We start from the raw sequence: 18,663 nt of genomic DNA, 5'->3' as shown, positions 1-18,663 counted from the left end.
CTCATTCCCACTATTGTAAGTTTACATAGCGCCTAGCATTTCAGCTTAGCAAAAATACATTTTTCTGACCCTGCTAACATTTTGTATTGCTTTCATTGTACTTTTCTTACTATTGAACAAACATTTTGTTTTCACATCTTTATTGTGTAACATTAGAATGACATTTCTGTATATATATATATATATATATATATATATATATATATATATATATATATATATATATATATATATATATGCACACATAGTTCCAGAATCCTTAAAATCAATAACATCCAACAATGAAATCAACCCTTCAATTTAATGATCTGCATGGTTACAGGTAAAAATAAAACAATGGCGTCACATGAGTTTAAGTGGCAGATGGGTTTAAATAATAAAGAGAAGGAACTGTATATTTCCTTTGTAAAGCCCATGTTTGATCTGCTTGGTACTCATTTTGAATTAGATCTACTCAATACTCTTTATGAAATAAACCTATCCAGTACTGATAGTGAATTAGATCTTCTCAGTACTCTTTGTCAATTAGATTTACTCATTACTCATTGTGAATTATATGTATTCAGTACTCATTGTGAATTAAATGTACTCAGTACTCTTTGTTAGTTAGATATAATTAGTACTCACTGTGAACTAAAACTACTCAGTACTTCCTGTTAATTAGATCTACTAAGTACTCTGAATTAGATGTATTCAGTACTCAACTGTGAATTAGATCAAGTCAGTACTATTAGTGAATTAGATCAACTCAGTACTCATTGTGAATTAGATCAGCTCAGTACTTTGTTAATTAGATCTACTAAGTACTCATTGTGACCCATTGTAAGTTAGAGCTACTCAGTACTCATTGTGATTTAGATCAACTCAGTAATCTTTATGAATTAGATGTACTCAGTACTCATTTTGAATTAGATCAACTCAGTACTCTTTGTGAATTAGATCAGCTCAGTATTGTTAGTGAATTAGATCTACTCAGTACTCTTTGTGAATTAGATCTACTCAGTACTCATTTTGAATTAGATGTATTCAGTACTCATTGTGAATTAGATGTATTCAGTACTCATTGTGAATTAGATGTATTCAGTACTCATTGTGAATTGTTAATTAGATGTATTCAGTACTCATTGTGAATTAGATGGATTCAGTACTCATTGTGAATTAATAACAGCCAATAGTATTGTTTGTGAATAATCTAAAGGCTTCATTTTTTATTAGATTCTGATCAGATTTGGTGTGTAAGCTTTTATCATTGGGGTTTCGGAAGAGCTTTGTTATGAGTGACATCAACTAAAATTAGTGAGGTGAACCTGTGAAAACTCTAAAGGTCCCATTTCTTATAAGATTTGGTTTGCAAGCTTATGTCATCAGAACACAGGATGAATTGAAGTATAAGGAACGTTCGTGCATATTAATCATGTGTTCTGGCATCTGAGCTTTTAACACTCAAGAGACCATATTTCTGATCAGATTTGATATGGGTGTAACTTTTATCAAGATCTCAGATGAATTTGATCACAAATGACATCCATACATATTAATGAGATAGTCTTTGTCTGATTGGCTGAGCTTGTGAACACTCTAAAGGCTATAGTTATCTGATCTGATTTTGATTAGGTTTGGTATGTATGCATAGTGTTAACAAGTGTTAAGATATTTTCTTAAGTACTGTGCTATAGTTTCTACATGTCATCTACAGTGATGTTATGTGATGTAAAAGTCAGTTTGCAGGTGTTACACAGAGAGAGAGAGAGAGAGAGAGAGAGAGAGAGAGAGAGAGAGAGAGAGAAGTATTTGGTAGTTTTGACTGGGTTGCACGAGACCCTTGTTTATTTCTTTCAGCAACTGGAACATCAGATAGGGACTTTAGATTGGCCCAATCCACTAGTCAACCTGCTGACGTGACTGAGGCTGGTGCTGTTGCAGATAACAACACTCTGACTCTAGGACAGCAGATAAAACTGAAACAACTACAGGACATGTGTCCACATATTCCAGAGGAGAGTTTGTTAGAAATACTGCACCAAACAGAGTTTGATGTAGAAGATGCTATTAGACTTTTGGTAGAATGAAAATTATCAAGGAAGTTTCTATGTGATTGTGCCTTGATCTGATATCATGACCATTTCTTGGTGATTTTACAGTGTGACAGTAACAAATCTCTGTTCTGACCTCATTTCTGAATGAATTTATTGATGAAAAGAACCATTTTTGTACATATTGTGTACATATAAAAAGTTCTAGTTGTCCCATATTAAGTGAATATTGTATACATACAAACAGTTCTAGATTGTCCCATATTAAGTTCATATTGTAAATATTTCCGGATTGTCCCATCTTAAGTTAATATTGTGTACCTACAAACAGTTCTAGATTGTCCCATCATAAGTTCATATTGTATACATATGAACAGTTCTAGATTGTCCCATCTTAAGTTCATAATGTAAATAGTTCCAGATTGACCCATCTTAAGTTCATATTGTGCATATACATATAGTTCCAGATTTTCCCATCTTAAGTTGGGGCGTAAAGGGGATGTTTCTCATGTAGCTTTTTGGTTTGTGAATGCCTTGAGGATAATTTATTGTTAAATTAAAACTACCTTTCCGTCATCATATTTGTAAAAATCTTTACCTGCTGTTTCAGATAAGAAAAATGTTTTTTTCTCCAGTGTGTTCTAATGTTCGTGGCATGGCAACTTTGCTTAAATGCTGCAGGTCTGGTATAACAAAGTTCCAATATGCACCCTGTGACCAAAATTAAACTGGTTGAATAGGTCTATCAAATGTATTATAATACTCGTTGAAAGAAAACATCATTAAGCTTTGCGTAATATCTTTATTACTTTTCTTAAACAATATTATTCTACAAATATAAATACACTATCACCTTGAAGTTAAAAAAAATATATTTAGTTTTCATAAACTAAAATTATTACATTTGACATTTATTCCCCACCACCACCACCACCAGACTCGGATAAAATTTCAAATCAATTTTGCTGTACCACAGTTCAGGACATCTTGTTTCAATGCTGTTCCATCCTTAATGCCATACATGTGACAGAACCAGGATTTCAAACCAGTCAATTTATTCATTTTGATTAGTAGGTTGAGTTCTAAACCAGTTGATATTTTTATTTGACATAAATTGTGTGATCTTTAAGGGGATTGAAAACAAGTGCATTGCCATGATATGTATTCTGTTCATATTATAATAAAACAGAAGTTTTGAAAATAATTCAGGTTCTGATGCTGATAGAAATGTTACAGCAATAATTAATTATTATGATTCAGTATATTGTCCATTAATGAAAAAAGAAGTTTTTTTATCATATAGTTCACTGCAAAAAAGTTGTTTTTAATTAAAATCAAATAGCATTTTTAATTTGTTAAACAAAATTACTATCTGGTGACCGTTGACAACATCCATTGTGATTATTAAGCTTTACACTTGACAGGCTCTCAATAATTTTTTAATCCAAACTTTCCCATGAATCACTTTGTGTTATGTGAAGAATGGAGAATGCTCTTTTTGTATCAGCATTAGAAAGTTGTAATGGCATGAGAACTATGCTTATCCTGCAAAGAACTTCTAGCTTCAGTTTTCCTGTTACTGGGTTTGTATGGTTGATGACCGCTCTCCAGTACTCCCCAAGTTACATGCACCACATGGAGAAAGTTCCTTACTTGGACTTGAGATATATTCCTGAGTCTTGTCCTCGTTGACTTTTTCTCATTATAGATATAGAAATCTGCTGGCTGGTTTCACACTGTAAATATAAAGAAATAATAAAGATTGATTTCAATTTTAAAGAAATAATAAAAACTAGATTGTGTGTTTGTGCATTTATTGAATAATTTATCCCAAAATTATATTGTAATAAGTTGTTAACTAATATATTTTATTTATGGATTGAACTTAATTTATGTGCATGAAAACTTCAAAACATTGATGAAATACAACAGATGCATACCTTTACAACACACAAGTCAAACTCAGGATCCTTAATACTTGCTTACACACACCTAAATTATGATATTCAGGTGTTCTTAAACATGTAATATTTCTTAGCCAGTGTTTTCTAGGATTGGGAGAATGGACATGTTTCAGAATTTTGAATTGGATTGAATTAAATATTTAAGAAATGGCCTTAAGCATTCCTCTTAAAACATCATGAACAATACAATAACAATTAAACATGACAAAAAACAATCAAAATTCTTACTATACTGTGTCTGCCAAAATAATTTATTATTGTCAGTCTTCATCTTATCTTCCACCAAGTTGGATCTCTTATCTTCCACCAAGTTGGATCTCTTATCTTCCACCAAGTTGGATCTCTTATCTTCCATCAAGTTGGATCTCTTATCTTCCACCAAGTTGGATCTCTTATCTTCCACCAAGTTGGATCTCTTATCTTCCATCAAGTTGGATCTCTTATCTTCCACCAAGTTGGATCTCTTATCTTCCACCAAGTTGGATCTCTTATCTTCCACCAAGTAGGGTCTCTTATCTTCCACCAAGTTGGATCTCTTATCTTCCACCAAGTTGGATCTCTTATCTTCCACCAAGTTGGATCTCTTATCTTCCATCAAGTTGGATCTCTTATCTTCCACCAAGTTGAATCTCTTATCTTCCACCAAGTAGGGTCTCTTATCTTCCACCAAGTTGGATCTCTTATCTTCCACCAAGTTGGATCTCTTATCTTCCACCAAGTTGGATCTCTTATCTTCCACCAAGTTGGATCTCTTATCTTGCACCAAGTTGGATCTCTTATCTTCCACCAAGTTGGATCAAAGGCTCAGAAGACATTGTGACCACCTTTAATTCCTTTATTACTTGTAGCACTTCCCACCCAAGAAATCTCACACATGGTCTTAAACTCCCAGATTTGCAACAGCAACGTAATTAGTTAACAGCTTGTTGTTGACACAACTCTTATTTAACGATTCTAATCATGTTTGCTCAGTCACACATTATTGCACAGGTTAATTTACTCATGGAACAATTCTGGGCTGGTTTCTCTGATGCTTTGATGGAACACATACAATGCAGAGTTTGGTCTTTTAATTAAAATTCTCAAAGGTGGTAGACTGCCTTTAATATGGTATATTTGTCCTACTGCCTGTAGAATCATGTGTATATAATGTTGCACTTGCTATTTGTACTCAAAAGAAAAGTACTTTGGACAGAGAGACAGGTGTAAAGTGACATTGCTTACACTTGCAACATACACAGTGGAGATAATGTTGGCATACCTTTCATGTACTTTTGCTGAAATATCTTTACACACGATCTAAGCACAAAGCTAATCAAAATGACTGTACCCATATGCTTAAAAAAATCAGCTTGATCTAGTCCAAAGTACAGTTATTAAAATATGGACAACAAATTTTGCCAGAGTTGGCAATAGCAGCTTCTGAAAGGGCAATGAATGAATTATAGAAAACAGTATATCAAAAGTAAACAAGACATTGGATCATTTCTTACAGTTTACCTTTGATGACCCAGAAATGAAAATGACCAAGTGGAGCTAGCATTTCTTTTATAAGTACACATCTGAAGTAAGTCCAAGCATTTACCCAAATTATCCACATCAATCATACACCAAAATTGTTGTTGTTGGTGTTGTTGTGGGGTTTAACGCCATTTTTTAGCACATGATAGGCTATGCATGGCGGCCAGTATTAATGGTGGAGGAAGAACCCGGGAAGAACCACTGACCCACGAGAAGCTACTGGCAAGCTTTCTCACATACCCACATTGGCCAAATCCTAGACTTCAACCCACGCAGACAGAGGTGAGATGGCAGTGATCCGTAACGGAGAGCGCTTTAGACCACTTGGCCACTCTGTGCCCCCATACACCAAAATAGTTAATTTAAGTTCTTTTAACAAGACCTAAGATATGCAAGGTCTTGTTCAAATAACCACAATAACCAGTGAGGAAGGCCTGGGAAATTCTTTTTCTTTTAAAATCAAACCCTATACTAATTACAAAACTGTATAACTAAGCCGTTCAGTACAGAATGGGGTTGGCAGTTATGGACACCAGCACTTCTGTTTTAATGTTGCAGAACTCTTATCATGAAAATATGTATAGCTTTGACATCACTTTAGTGAAAATATTTCTCCTACCTTTTGCATATTATTTTATTTTCATTAATTCAACCACTGATTGCCAAAATATGAGTCACAGTATTTGCTTATTGTAAATTCCAGATAATTACCCCATCTACCTTGTTTATAGGTCAACTCCAAATGTATACTATACAGAGATCTGCCATCACATAGTCTGCATGCAGATCTGAGTCTCTGCAGTTTATTAGGATTCATCAAGAGAACCAGCAAAATAGACCCTGATCGGCTGGTGCATTATTTTATGACAGATTAGGGTCTGTGTTGTTTGCAAGTTGGACTCAATTTATAAGCATGTATGTACAGTATGGGTGGAGATCATGTGTCTATCATTGATGATATGCTTCGTGATAGTTCCAGGATTCACTACATACTTGAGCACAAATTCAATTGCAAAACTGAACAGACCCATATCTGACATTGCCATCTGCCATTGCATAATGTGCTGGCTGATATGGGTCTATGCAGTTAGGAGTAATCAGTACAAAAAACAACACAGACCCTGATCTGCCAGTGCATTATGTGACAGCAGATCATGGTCTATGTTGTTTGCATTTTTACTTGAGAATGATATTTGTCAAGATTAAATGTTGACACAAATTGATGACACTGAACAGCATATTACTAATGAATGATTACCGAATGGAAACACAGGAACAAGGAGCAAAAAAAAAAAAAATTGTACTGTTTATCACTTACCAGTAATTAGGAACTGTTTTATCAGCTAGTGAATAAATTTGATGTTTTAAACTGTTTCTGTTCAACATGCTAACTCTTGCTTATTTTCACTAAAGGCCCATATGCATTTATTTCAGTGTATGCTTATTTTAACATATGAACTTCTTTATCCAAATTTTACAGAAGTACTCATATGAAGTAGTTAATTTTCAAGGAGGCTCCAGAGGGATGGGAAGAACTTGTCTATTATTAAATGAATGTAAAAGATAGAAGAAATAGTATAAATGTGTCAATGCAAGAAGAATGACCCTGCTAATATGATGAATTTATGCCAATATAGTGTGTTTGAAGGACAAAGTCCTCTGTCAAATAGCAGCTCTAACTCCATGAAATAACTTCAGCCAAAGCTTCTTAATACAAACTTTTATATTAGATTTGGCTTCAGTGTATGAAGTCCTTCATTAGCTATTGAGTGAGAACAAAATGTTTCTTTGAATAGGACAGGACATGATGTGACTGGGTAACACTATATCATATGCCCTCTCCACATGTATTTGTCAAAGCACAATAACAGGAAGGAAAAGCAGAATCAGGCTGGATATGAGAGGCAGCACTTAAATGGATGATTCTTTTATATGTTACATTTGACCACCTAATAATAACTTTCAAAGGAATATTAAATTGTCAAAATGATGATAATAGTGAATTGAGAACTATTGAATTGTTGTCATCGATATCAAGGGTTGATGATTTGATCCCTTAGTCACTGTGTTTTATCTTCAAAAAGGGCATCTTGTACACTATTCAGGGAAAAACCTGAATTTCACCAACTCCCGACTTCGGTTCCAGAGTTCTTCTACAGTTACCAATACGCAGTAAGGGTGATTACATTATGAAAACAGATGCTTATCTTCAGTAATAAAAAGGGATAAGGAAAATGATTTACAAGGTGAGGGTCATTGAACCAGATTAAGTTAAGTGATAGTGCTCAGAAAGTGTTTTAGTTTTGGACCTTAACTAAAATCAAAGATACATTAAAGATTGTTTATTGGATATATTTTCTCTGTTCGAACACTTGACACCGCTCTGGTGGCCTAGTGGTTAGAGTGTCCGCCTTGGATGCGAGAAGTCACAGGTTCGAACCCCGGCCAAGTCATACCAAAGACTTGTAAAAATGGTACTGACAGCTGCCTCGCTTGGCGCTTAGCATTAAGAGGTTAGTGTTAGGACTGATCGGCCTGGTGTCAGGATAATGTGACTGGGTGGGACATCATGCAACATGTCTGCTAGACATCACTATAAACTGTCGCACTGCAGACATCATAGTGATACGACTGAAAACGTTTTAAAGCTACATTTAAAATTCAAAACACACATACACAGAACATTTGACTTTTATTCGCTAACCGAATTTCTAATTCCTACATATTCCATAGACTTTGTTTTAATGTTCACTTGTTATGACATTTAATTGGTTATAGTGTTCGATTTCTTGTTTTATTTTAATTATATCATTATCACCTGATACCTTAAGTCAGATAAACAATGGTAGTCATTCAAATAACATTATTTGTTTGTGTTGGGTAACAAACATGCAACAATCACATTCATAATCAGTAAATAACAAATACCAAACAAAGGTACCAGCTAACAAAGGTGTGATAATCACGATTCATTATTGGTACCTTAGAACCACTGGTTGCTGGTTCAGTGCAATTAAAGAATGAAAAGAAATATTTTTAATTCTGTTTTGACTAATAATTTAGAAATATCCTTTACATATTGTTCTCTTCCTTTATGCATGCTGACTAATTTGCTGTTTCTTTAAGCAAATCTCTTGTATTCAGTTTGAATTTTACTTGTTGTGAAATCAGATGAAAATTCACCATTCAGAAATGTAAAAAATATCTCTTTAGGCTCAAAGCTGGGGATGAAAGGTCAAAGTACAAACCATCTATAATCCAAAATATATAATCTTCACAAGACTATAGCCCCAATAATTTAGCGCCAAGTAAAATGTAAAATCAGCAATCATTTTATGTCATGCATGGCGTGATGTTTCCGAACAGTGTGTTGCACATGTACAAATATGTTGATACTTTCATTGTATAGCATAATCATTATTTGACTTTTTGCTATTTTGTGTATGTACTGTTTTAAACAGAACTGAAACAATTTGTCAGCTAGTCAGCAGTGAGAAATGGAGATTAGAAGCTGAAATATTAAGACATAGATGTATTTAAATGGGTGTCATCTCATTGACAATTTGATATCAGCCTTCAAAACCACTTCCAACAGGCCACATTTAAGGTGGTCAATTCTAACTGGTGCACAAAGTTGATATTTTATATGCATCTAGATGGCTGGCAATTCACAAGTTCTTTCAGCACTATTTCATAAATTTAAAGCTAGTACTATGTACTAAATAACAAATGCAACATCATATAGTAATCCACCAAGTTTGCTATTTACTATTTACTATTTATGAAAAGAACATGTAGTGTTACCCTTGCCTATTCATTCATCCATACCAGCATCTTTTCATTGATCCAACTTCACCGTTTCTTAAGCATTATTACTTGTAGAACTGTGCAGCATTTATGGATGCATCTTGATTAATACACCATAATTCCACCTAAAATAGGTCACTGTTGTCATTTGTGTTCAGGAATATATTTCTATTTCTGATTTTTTTTTGGTACAGTCTAGTCTTACTAATCATAAGAAAATCATAATTCGTTAAATTCACTATTGTTCATGGTGAACCAATTTTCATGGAATTTCTAGTAGTTGTCCATGGATTTAAAGACCAAATGAAATTTGTTTCCTATGGCAAGGATAGGTCTCCATTATAAATTCACACAATTACCAAGGAAGAAATCATTTTTTAAAAAATCATGAAAATTGATGCCCATAAAAATACATTAATGTACAGCAAAATTGACATTTGGATAAATATATTTTGAATAACCTGCAATAGATTGTTCAGTTCCTTATGTGGTATGTTGAATAGTGCTTTATATTGTGAGCTAATGTTTGGATGTTTTTTTGTTTCTTAAATGGATATTTGTATCTTGAGGTAGAATCATGTTGGTTTTGCATGTAACTTGGTGGTCAACTTGGTGGGTTGGCAATATACTGGGAATTCTATTTTCATGGGCATACATTTTAGTCGTTTTTACGTAAATTCAAAATTTTCTTGTAGCTTAAAGAATTTGAGAAACTAGGGATGAGGTCTTATTGTTTTGACAGAAGCATCTTTCTTAGTGGAGTGACTCATCGTTTTAAACAACTGTGAAATGAACAAAAATTGGTACCCCACAGACTTAGTACTACTATTCCCAGTGTTTAATTTTGCAACTAGTCCACTTTTCCCACCAGTACAGCTAGTATTAAAACCTGAAAAACGTGAGTGTCTAATTTTGCAACTAGACCCATTTTCCACCTTACAGCTAATATGAAAGCCCTGACAAACATGAGTTTAATTTTGGAACTACTCCCATTTTCCACGAGTGCCGCTAATATTAAAACCCCAACAAATACAAGTGCAATACAGTATTTACAGTAAAGAAAATTATTTTAATAAGTGTTATCACTCTAGGATCTTAAACTATGTAGTAACAAGAAAGAGCAGTAACTAACAAGCTTTCTATAATTGAAAATATAAATTTATTTCCCTAAAATACAAAGTGAAAAAATTTAAAATAACTTGCAGTATAGCTAATGAATTCCTAAAGTCCTAAACATTCTATAAATTCCAACATTTCTTAGTAATCAGAATAAGTTCCAGAGGTATTCCAAATGATGTCTGTATTGTGCTGATGTGCCAAAAGTGCAGAAGAATCATTATGCTATAAACCCAAATGTATTTAAATGAATTTACAGTAAAGCCAATACAGCTTTCAATCCAAATGTCTTTGAATGAATGTTAGAGCACAATAATTCTAATGAATGATTAAAATAAATTAAATGAATCAAACCTCTCAGTAACTCATACAAGACCATTAATACTGTTAAGAATGAATGATTCCACATAATAATTCTTTCATATATCTAGCTAACAAACAATTGCAAAAATACAATAAAAGCCTTGAATGAATTATTCTACATATTTTGAAATACTCAGATAAGTAAACAAATTGTTTCAGTTCTAGCCAATCAACAATTAGGTCAGTCTGACCTTTTACCAGAACTAATATCCCTGTTGAATCAAGTGATACTTATCTGAACTTTTGTAAATCTCAACCTTGGAATTTTATGAATGAAATCAAGCTATGCACTTATATATGACTCAGCTTTAAAGTGCAAACTATGATCTTAGGATAATAGCATTAAAAGTGTCATTAAAATTAACTAAATAACATTTACTAAAACTGCTGTTATGAAAATAAGACACATAATATAGATACACTGACTCGACTATTTTAATTGGAAATATGATACTGAAAAGTCAGTGATGCCAAGAATTGGGTGCCCTTCTCATATGGTTAGACAATTGTCTGGAAACTCAAATACCACCAGCTAACACTCAGTTACATCAAGCTGTGTATCTAACTGGCTTTAAAATAAGTAAGGAGGCCATTATGTGAAGATGTGGGTGATTGACAAATGCCAACTGGTCATTGGTGTAAATTACATATAACTATAAGACACTTATTTTTGTTGTGTGGTGTCTTTTGGGGATAGGACATCAGTTTTCATGCTAATAAATTGTAGGATATATATTTTTATTTTTAAATAAAGATATGGTCCCAGGAGCAATTGCAAGTCTAATCAAAGGCTTTCATATTTCAAGCTATTGTGGTATGTGAAGGATTAAATATCTATGCAGCATGATTTGCAGTTAAACCACAACCACCCCATCTCTATACTGCTCTTTTCTCTCCATGAATCAGGCACATTGATTAACAGAACTGACCATAAAAGGGCTATTATGGAGTTTTCATTGAGAGTATGAGAGTGTCTGCAAGGGACTGTACTTAAATAGATGTTAGTAATAAAGACTGAGTGTTTTCTGTGGACCAGTTAAATTAAATTAAATATTTATTTTGAAATTAGATTGACAATTCTTATTACAATACATGCCTAAATGTAATTTCTGATGTCATATGTAATATATATATATATATCATTATTGTTTATGATATGTAATATTTATATCTGTCTTACTATCTGATTGCTATGCTTTGGAAAGAGTTAATGTGTAATGTTTATAAAAATCTAATGTTTCCCCATTTTTGTTCTTTTATTACATACCGATTTAATTGTACAGGTTTGATCTGGTGATTGATACAGCTGTTCAGTCCATACATCTGTATCAAACACACAGATTCCAGCTAATTAGGTACCTTCTTTTACATCAACATGTAGGTAGTTTTAAATGCTGTGAATCAAATTTGTTAGATCCCAGTTCATTTTGAATTTCATTCATATAATAAAGTTTAAAATATTTAGAAAGAAATATTTAGACAGTGTAAAAAAGTGGGTATTTCATAAAAACACAATTCCTTTTGTTTCTTGTATCAAGTCGGGGGGGGGGGGGAAAGAACTCATTTGATATGGCCTGTGAATGTCTCTGTGGCCTTCATATAACTCTGCACAATATCAGACACATTCTTTCTGCAGACTCAGAACAAAATAGGTGCTGTTTCACTTTTCCTATGATAGATAGGGCATTGTAATTTATAATTTTCTTTTCTTTCATTTCATTTTTATTTATGGGATCTGTGAAAAATTATTTTGGGCATGATTTACTTGTTTCTTGCCATTTTGATGTAAATCTACATTATTTCAAATAAGTTCCCATTTCATACAAATTTTGATCCTATCTTCTATATAGCTTGTTAAAAAAAATTAACATTGAGGTTAATCTAGGGTATGGATGGACACATGAAAATGTTTGAAATTCTGTTTTCACATGACTACCAAACAACTATATATTTTCTTACAATTCCAACTGCAAACAAAACAGACCCTGATCTGCCATTCCATATTGTGACAGCTTGTTAGAGTTTGTGTTGTTTGTTCAACTGGTTACTCCCAACAAATTGCATAGACTCAGAGTTTCTGGTGCATTATGCAATGACATATCTGTGTGACCCTGTACATTGTTCAGTTCGTATGTACTCAATTTTTATGTGAGTATATATGGTAGTGATGTGATGAATACATGCCATAAAACATTGTTGATGGCGTTTTAGATAATATTGTATGTAATGAGTACATAGGTAAATATATAAAATATATGTATCAGCGAACCATGTAAATAAACATAAAATTACAAAACTCTTGTTAAAATTCTTTTATTTAGTTTGACTATTGTGGGTTGAAGATGAACCAAAGATTCTTCAAAATGTGCTTCTCTCTCATTTTCTAATGATGCTGTTATCTAATGACATTACAAGGAAGAACAAAATGGGGTTTCTTAGTAATACTAAAAATATTTATGAAACAGTCCTAATGTGATGAAATTGCAATACAGAGGTTCGAAATTCATATTTACCTACATAAAAAAATTTCTTTATCTTGTATACTTCTATCTTGTTGTATTATTCATCAACCCATCACCACCCCACCAGGGCAGTTTATAACCCCAACCAATTTTAAAAACAAAACTCATCACAAGATATAAAAACATTCACAATGGTTAGTCATTATATTCATCAGTTTATAATTTCGAAACAGACTGTCACTAGGGGGTCTCTAACACTCATCTCATTTGTGTTCCAACCCAAACAGGATTTCTTTACAAACATGGCTGCTATATTGGCATGTGATAGTCTGTGTTTTCCGACAACAGTGGTGATGGCAGTTCATTTTCTTTAACAAAATCTGAATAATTTCATAACATTTTTGTGACTTGGAAGTTATCTCCCTTGAACCCATCAGCATTAAGAGTTATGCTCATGACCTATTTTTATTTTGTTCCGTGTTTTTGAGAAATAATAATATTAGAGACTGAAAATATTGGATGCTGACATCACAGTTGTTCCTTCTTTATATGTGTAGTCCAAGGAACCTTAACTCTTCTGAAAATGGATATGTCCATGAACCAGAAGAAAAGACTGGACGGCTGTGTACCTTGAAAATGTACATTTTAGTTTGAAATGCAAACACGATGACAGTATTAGGGAACCCCTGGTGACAGGTCAGAAATTATAAATGAATGAAAGAAATAACTATGCTTTGTGCATTTTTTATATCCTTGATGCATTGAATTTTTAAAATAGCAGGTGTGCTACAAACTGCCGTGATGAAGAGTGGAGAGAGGAATGGAAATACTACAGTCAAACAGATCAAGGTTTTTTCAACGGTCTATGTGCATGAAAGGTTCTAGTGTAAACGTGTTTTGTGCTTTATACTGGTGTTTAACAACCTCATTAATATTCCCAGGAAAAAAAGTGAACAAATCCATGAATTGATCCATATATAGAAAATAATTTCATTCAAAAGGAAATTACTTTTAATACTGTCAAATCTGTACCAAGTCACCTCTGCTCAGTGGTCATCTGTTCACAATGACCAATCTACCCCACCCCTTCCCATGCCATATTTCCTATATTCTTCTCCTATATGCAATACGTAATAGTCACCTGCCTTAAATGGTCATTAGCCAGGTGTTTCCTAAACAATGGTTTCTCCTTGCCTTAAGAGGTCATTGGCATGTATCAACAGCAGTGACCACTCAGTCTTTTGCTTCAAGAGAAAGGCTTTGATTAGGTAAAGGAATTTCATGTGAATTTATGTGCAAACATTTCTTATCTTGTTTTGTAGTCACAGTACCCCAGTCTTGTTGAGCTCCAACATGGCACTGTCAAATTTGAAAGAGGGGTAGTTTTTGTAGTTAGGGTGGAGGGTTTTAGCAACTCATTTGATGGATGGTAGGAGATGTAGTTATCACAAAAGAAATGGGAGTCACCCTTTATTGCCATTGTAACAGGCGAAGTAACATATCTTAAGCGATTTTCTGCGAATTAAAGCCATCTCTCAAGAAAAAGTTTCTCTTTAAGAAGTGGTAAGAGTTACATTCTTTTCATAAGGAATGGGGGACATTCAATATTCCAGACATCTCTGTAAATGCAGGTAAAGTTTCTTTTAAAGGGTTAAAAACAAATATCCATATATGTATGGCCCCTTGATTTTCAGTTCATCACAGGCTTTTCGAATATGCCAACTTGTTTTCAGTTCATCACAGGGTTGTTGAGCAATAACTAATCCAGATATCATTTTTAAAGTATGAACAAACTAAGATTGGTGTATATGTTAAGTCAGGGATAATTTTCTTTATAAGATGGACTATAGTAAGTTGTTGTTGTAGGGATTAACGCCATTTTTCAGCACAAGATAGGCTATACATGGCGGCCAGTATTAATGGTGGAGGAATAACCCGGGAAAACCCCGGAAAGAACCACCGACCCACGAGCAGCTACTAGCAAGCTTTCTCACACACCCACATTACCCGAATCTGAGACTCGAACCCACGCAGACAGGTGAGATGGCAGTAATCCATAACGGAGAGCACTTTAGACCAATCGGACACTGACTAAAGTAAGCAGAATACACTAATCATGTGTGGAAAAGAACAAAATATACCTGTAATTATGGTTTTGTTGTACAGTATAGAAAACAACTTCGATAATGTAGTAACAATAATAGAAATATTAATAACAACAATGATATTCAGTGCATAGTATTTATTCAAAAACCAATTTTAAAAGGTGAACTTGTGTAAAGCAGTCACCTGTGCACAACAGCCAGTTTTGCCTTTTCCCATGAGTGGTCGCTAGTGTGAGATTTGACTGTATATGCATACTTTGTTCCTTCAAGCACTTTTTCACATCACTATGATGGATACTGTTTTGGTAAGCAACATAATCCTTTCAAAGTAATTCACTAATTTCATGCTGAATTTAAAAACTCTACTATGCACACACACACACACACACACACACATATATATATATATATATATATATATATATATATATATATATATATATATATATATATATATATATAATGTGCAGACATATACATATATACACACACACACACAATACTAAATGTACAGATAATCCTACATGAATGTGTATGACATGTGAAATAAATGAAACTTTATTTTACATAGTAGCAAAGGACTCTGTGATGTTCAGTTGTTGCAAATTTCATAAATGTTCAGTAGTTGCACACTTTACGTCACATGGATATGAATTAAAAATATATAACTGCAGAAATGTTACCTACTCATGAACACACAGTATGTAACATTAATAAGAGTTAGGTCACAGTGTGAAACAAGATTCTTAATACACTTAATATACTATATCATATATACTCGCTTGTAAGTCTAGTATGAATGCACAGACCCAGATCTGCCCTTGCATAAAGCACCAGCAGACCAAGGTCTATGCAGTTTAATAGGAGTAATCATTAGAACAAATAACATAGACCCTTACCTGCCAGTGCATTATGTAGCAACAGATCTGGGTATGTGTTGTTTGCAGTTGGATTGGACTTGTGAGTATATATGGTAATAATACAAACTATTAAATATAATACACTAAAGCATTATGGTGTAAGTGATTACAGGAACATCTGTCTTAATTTTTCTTTGCATTTGCATCAAATGCCGAGTTCTGACGACATTACACCATTTCAAATGTCCATACTGAATACATGTTAAATGCAATGGTTGTTTACAACGATATCATCAATATCATACTGGCAGTGAGAAATGGACATTACAGCCTGAGAGTTATCAGCACATCGACAGCCCTGGATAAATCCAAAAACTGTCGACTAATCACATTTAAAGATTTACACGAATCTGCATTACTAATATAATTCTGTCTTCATATTATGCATTAAACTTGGGTAAAGTTACGTAATATTTACAACTTGTCCCAAACTGCATTAACCAGTATTTTCAAGACGTGTTTTAACTGACTTGTTGCATTTATCAACAGTCGTCTTTGCACCATCCAATGTGTTATGGTAAGGTGTCTGATTCTGATTTAGTAAGTGACAAGTGGTGTGCTGGCTGATCACCAAATATGCTTCTGATACCCAGATCTTGTGCTGTACCCGGGGAAACTACTGAGCCCTGCACATTTCCACTACCGTTTCCCGGTGGTAATGACATTACAACAATCTTCTGTCCTGAACTACCCACTGAAGATGAATTAGACGATGAAGAACCTGGTAAAACTTTTACCACAGTTGGATTAGGGCCTCCTGTCATTGAATTCAGTGTGATTGACTGACCGACTGGTGTTGTGGGATGGGGCTGGGAAGACATGATGACAATTTTTTGCTGGCTAGTGCTGCCACCTGGTATTGGTGTGCTTGGTGTGCGTGAAATACTCATTCCAGCTGGGGGAAAGCGGGTAGTGGATGGTGGCCCTGGTAATGTGGGTGATGGGCCTGACTGGATGACAAATTGGGTCTTCGGTTGCTGAAAAGAGAGGAATGCCTTGAGTAAAGGGCACCTAGTTATCACAGCATTTATTATTGCATAGTAACAATTACTTAGATGTTAATTAAGTTCTTCAACCAAGTATTAATAAGATAATTTTTTCTGGTAATTCTACAATGTACTTTCAAATTATCATCTGATACTTCATTTGTGAGATTTTGAAAGAGTATCATCTCCTCATCCTTCACTCCTCACCACCCCACCTTATATGCTTGGTTTCTCTGCTGCAGATAAAAAAGAAGCTTTGTAAAAGCCATATTTGTATAAGATTAAAAGTTTAATATTAAAATTCCTCTTTCTCTCCACAGATATTCAAATGTAGTTTAATTATTAAGTCAAATTTAGTGAAGTTTCCTGCACCACCTATGGTGACAAGGCAAATAAAACTATGACTATGAACACTTTTATCTTTGTAACTGAGCAGACAAAAAAAAGAAAGAAAAAAAAAACAATTTTCATGGCTCTATCTCGAAGGGCATTAGAACTGGGTGGAGGGTTGTGAACTTGACCAAGAAGATGTGACAAAGTGTTATGTGAAATTCCATCAAATTTAGAAAAACCTCCTTCATGCCCACAAATTCTGACCCTCAAGTGTCATTTTTCTGTCCAGCACCAATCTATATAATAGTGTCTATTACTTTTAGTAATGATAATGCATTTTGGGAAAGACACCCATACAAGGAGTATACCAAATGTTGACATTAAAAACATGTTTAGCATCTGGAAGTAATGCAAGAAAAGTAAGCAAATTTTTCTGTCGCCAATCAGATGAAGGCACCCCGATAGCCATTTTACACTGCCATTTGAATTGGCCAATTTTTGCATTGACCATGTCCCTTCAAATGTCCATGTCTTGCAAAATGCAATAATTCAATCAAGGAAGCCTGCTTTATGCCAAAAACAAATATCATTCAAATGAACCACACAAAATATGTACGTTAAAATGTTCTGTTTGACTTCTTTGATGATTTTACAATTATTTTTTTTACAAATTACCTGCCATTGCAACTGGATTTCGATTTGAAAACTTACTAAAATGGTGAATAATTTCTATTAAAAAAATTTTAAGTTTAAGAACCCAAAGAAAGATGTGCAATAAAACATGCAGGCTGACCATACAAATAATTATCATAGCAAGTCAGCCTGGGCATGTATGTCGAACCAACCATCCAAATATTCCTGTAAAATAGCTGACCTTGACCCCAAAGTCAAAAGGTTAAGCAGCATGACACATAATAAACTATTTGCTTTATAATGATACATCCAGGGTATAAAGAAAAAGGCAACAGGACATTTAGGAACTCTTAAACAAATTAAATTAAATATTTACTCCATGGTGGCATCAAGACTCACTCTATAATGCAGCACCATGAA

The 18,663-nt window shown here is 33.9% G+C and overlaps 2 protein-coding genes across 2 annotated transcripts in view; one reads left to right on the top strand and one right to left on the bottom strand.

The window, feature by feature from the left end:
* The window catches only part of LOC149799465 (uncharacterized), a 39,264-nt gene extending 26,164 nt beyond the window's left edge, over positions 1-13,100 (top strand). The window contains exon 8 of the mRNA XM_089958823.1: positions 1,840-13,100. Coding sequence (XP_089814949.1) covers positions 1,840-2,069 — 230 coding nt within the window. The 3' untranslated portion in view covers positions 2,070-13,100. The remainder of the gene's footprint in view (positions 1-1,839) is intronic.
* A 2,393-nt stretch (positions 13,101-15,493) lies between these two features.
* LOC149799464 (transcription initiation factor TFIID subunit 6-like) overlaps positions 15,494-18,663 on the bottom strand; it is a 53,511-nt gene continuing 50,341 nt past the window's right edge. Inside the window, exon 13 of the mRNA XM_089958822.1 lies at positions 15,494-17,268. Within this exon, the coding sequence (XP_089814948.1) occupies positions 16,804-17,268 (465 nt within the window). The 3' untranslated portion in view covers positions 15,494-16,803. The remainder of the gene's footprint in view (positions 17,269-18,663) is intronic.

The sequence above is a fragment of the Sinohyriopsis cumingii genome, chromosome 5 (assembly GCF_028554795.1).
Source record: "Sinohyriopsis cumingii isolate HCF-2022 chromosome 5, ASM2855479v2, whole genome shotgun sequence".
In the NCBI taxonomy this organism is placed as follows: domain Eukaryota; kingdom Metazoa; phylum Mollusca; class Bivalvia; order Unionida; family Unionidae; genus Sinohyriopsis; species Sinohyriopsis cumingii.
The sequence above is the reverse complement of the archived record's forward strand: the minus strand, read 5'-3'. Positions and strand labels throughout refer to the sequence as shown.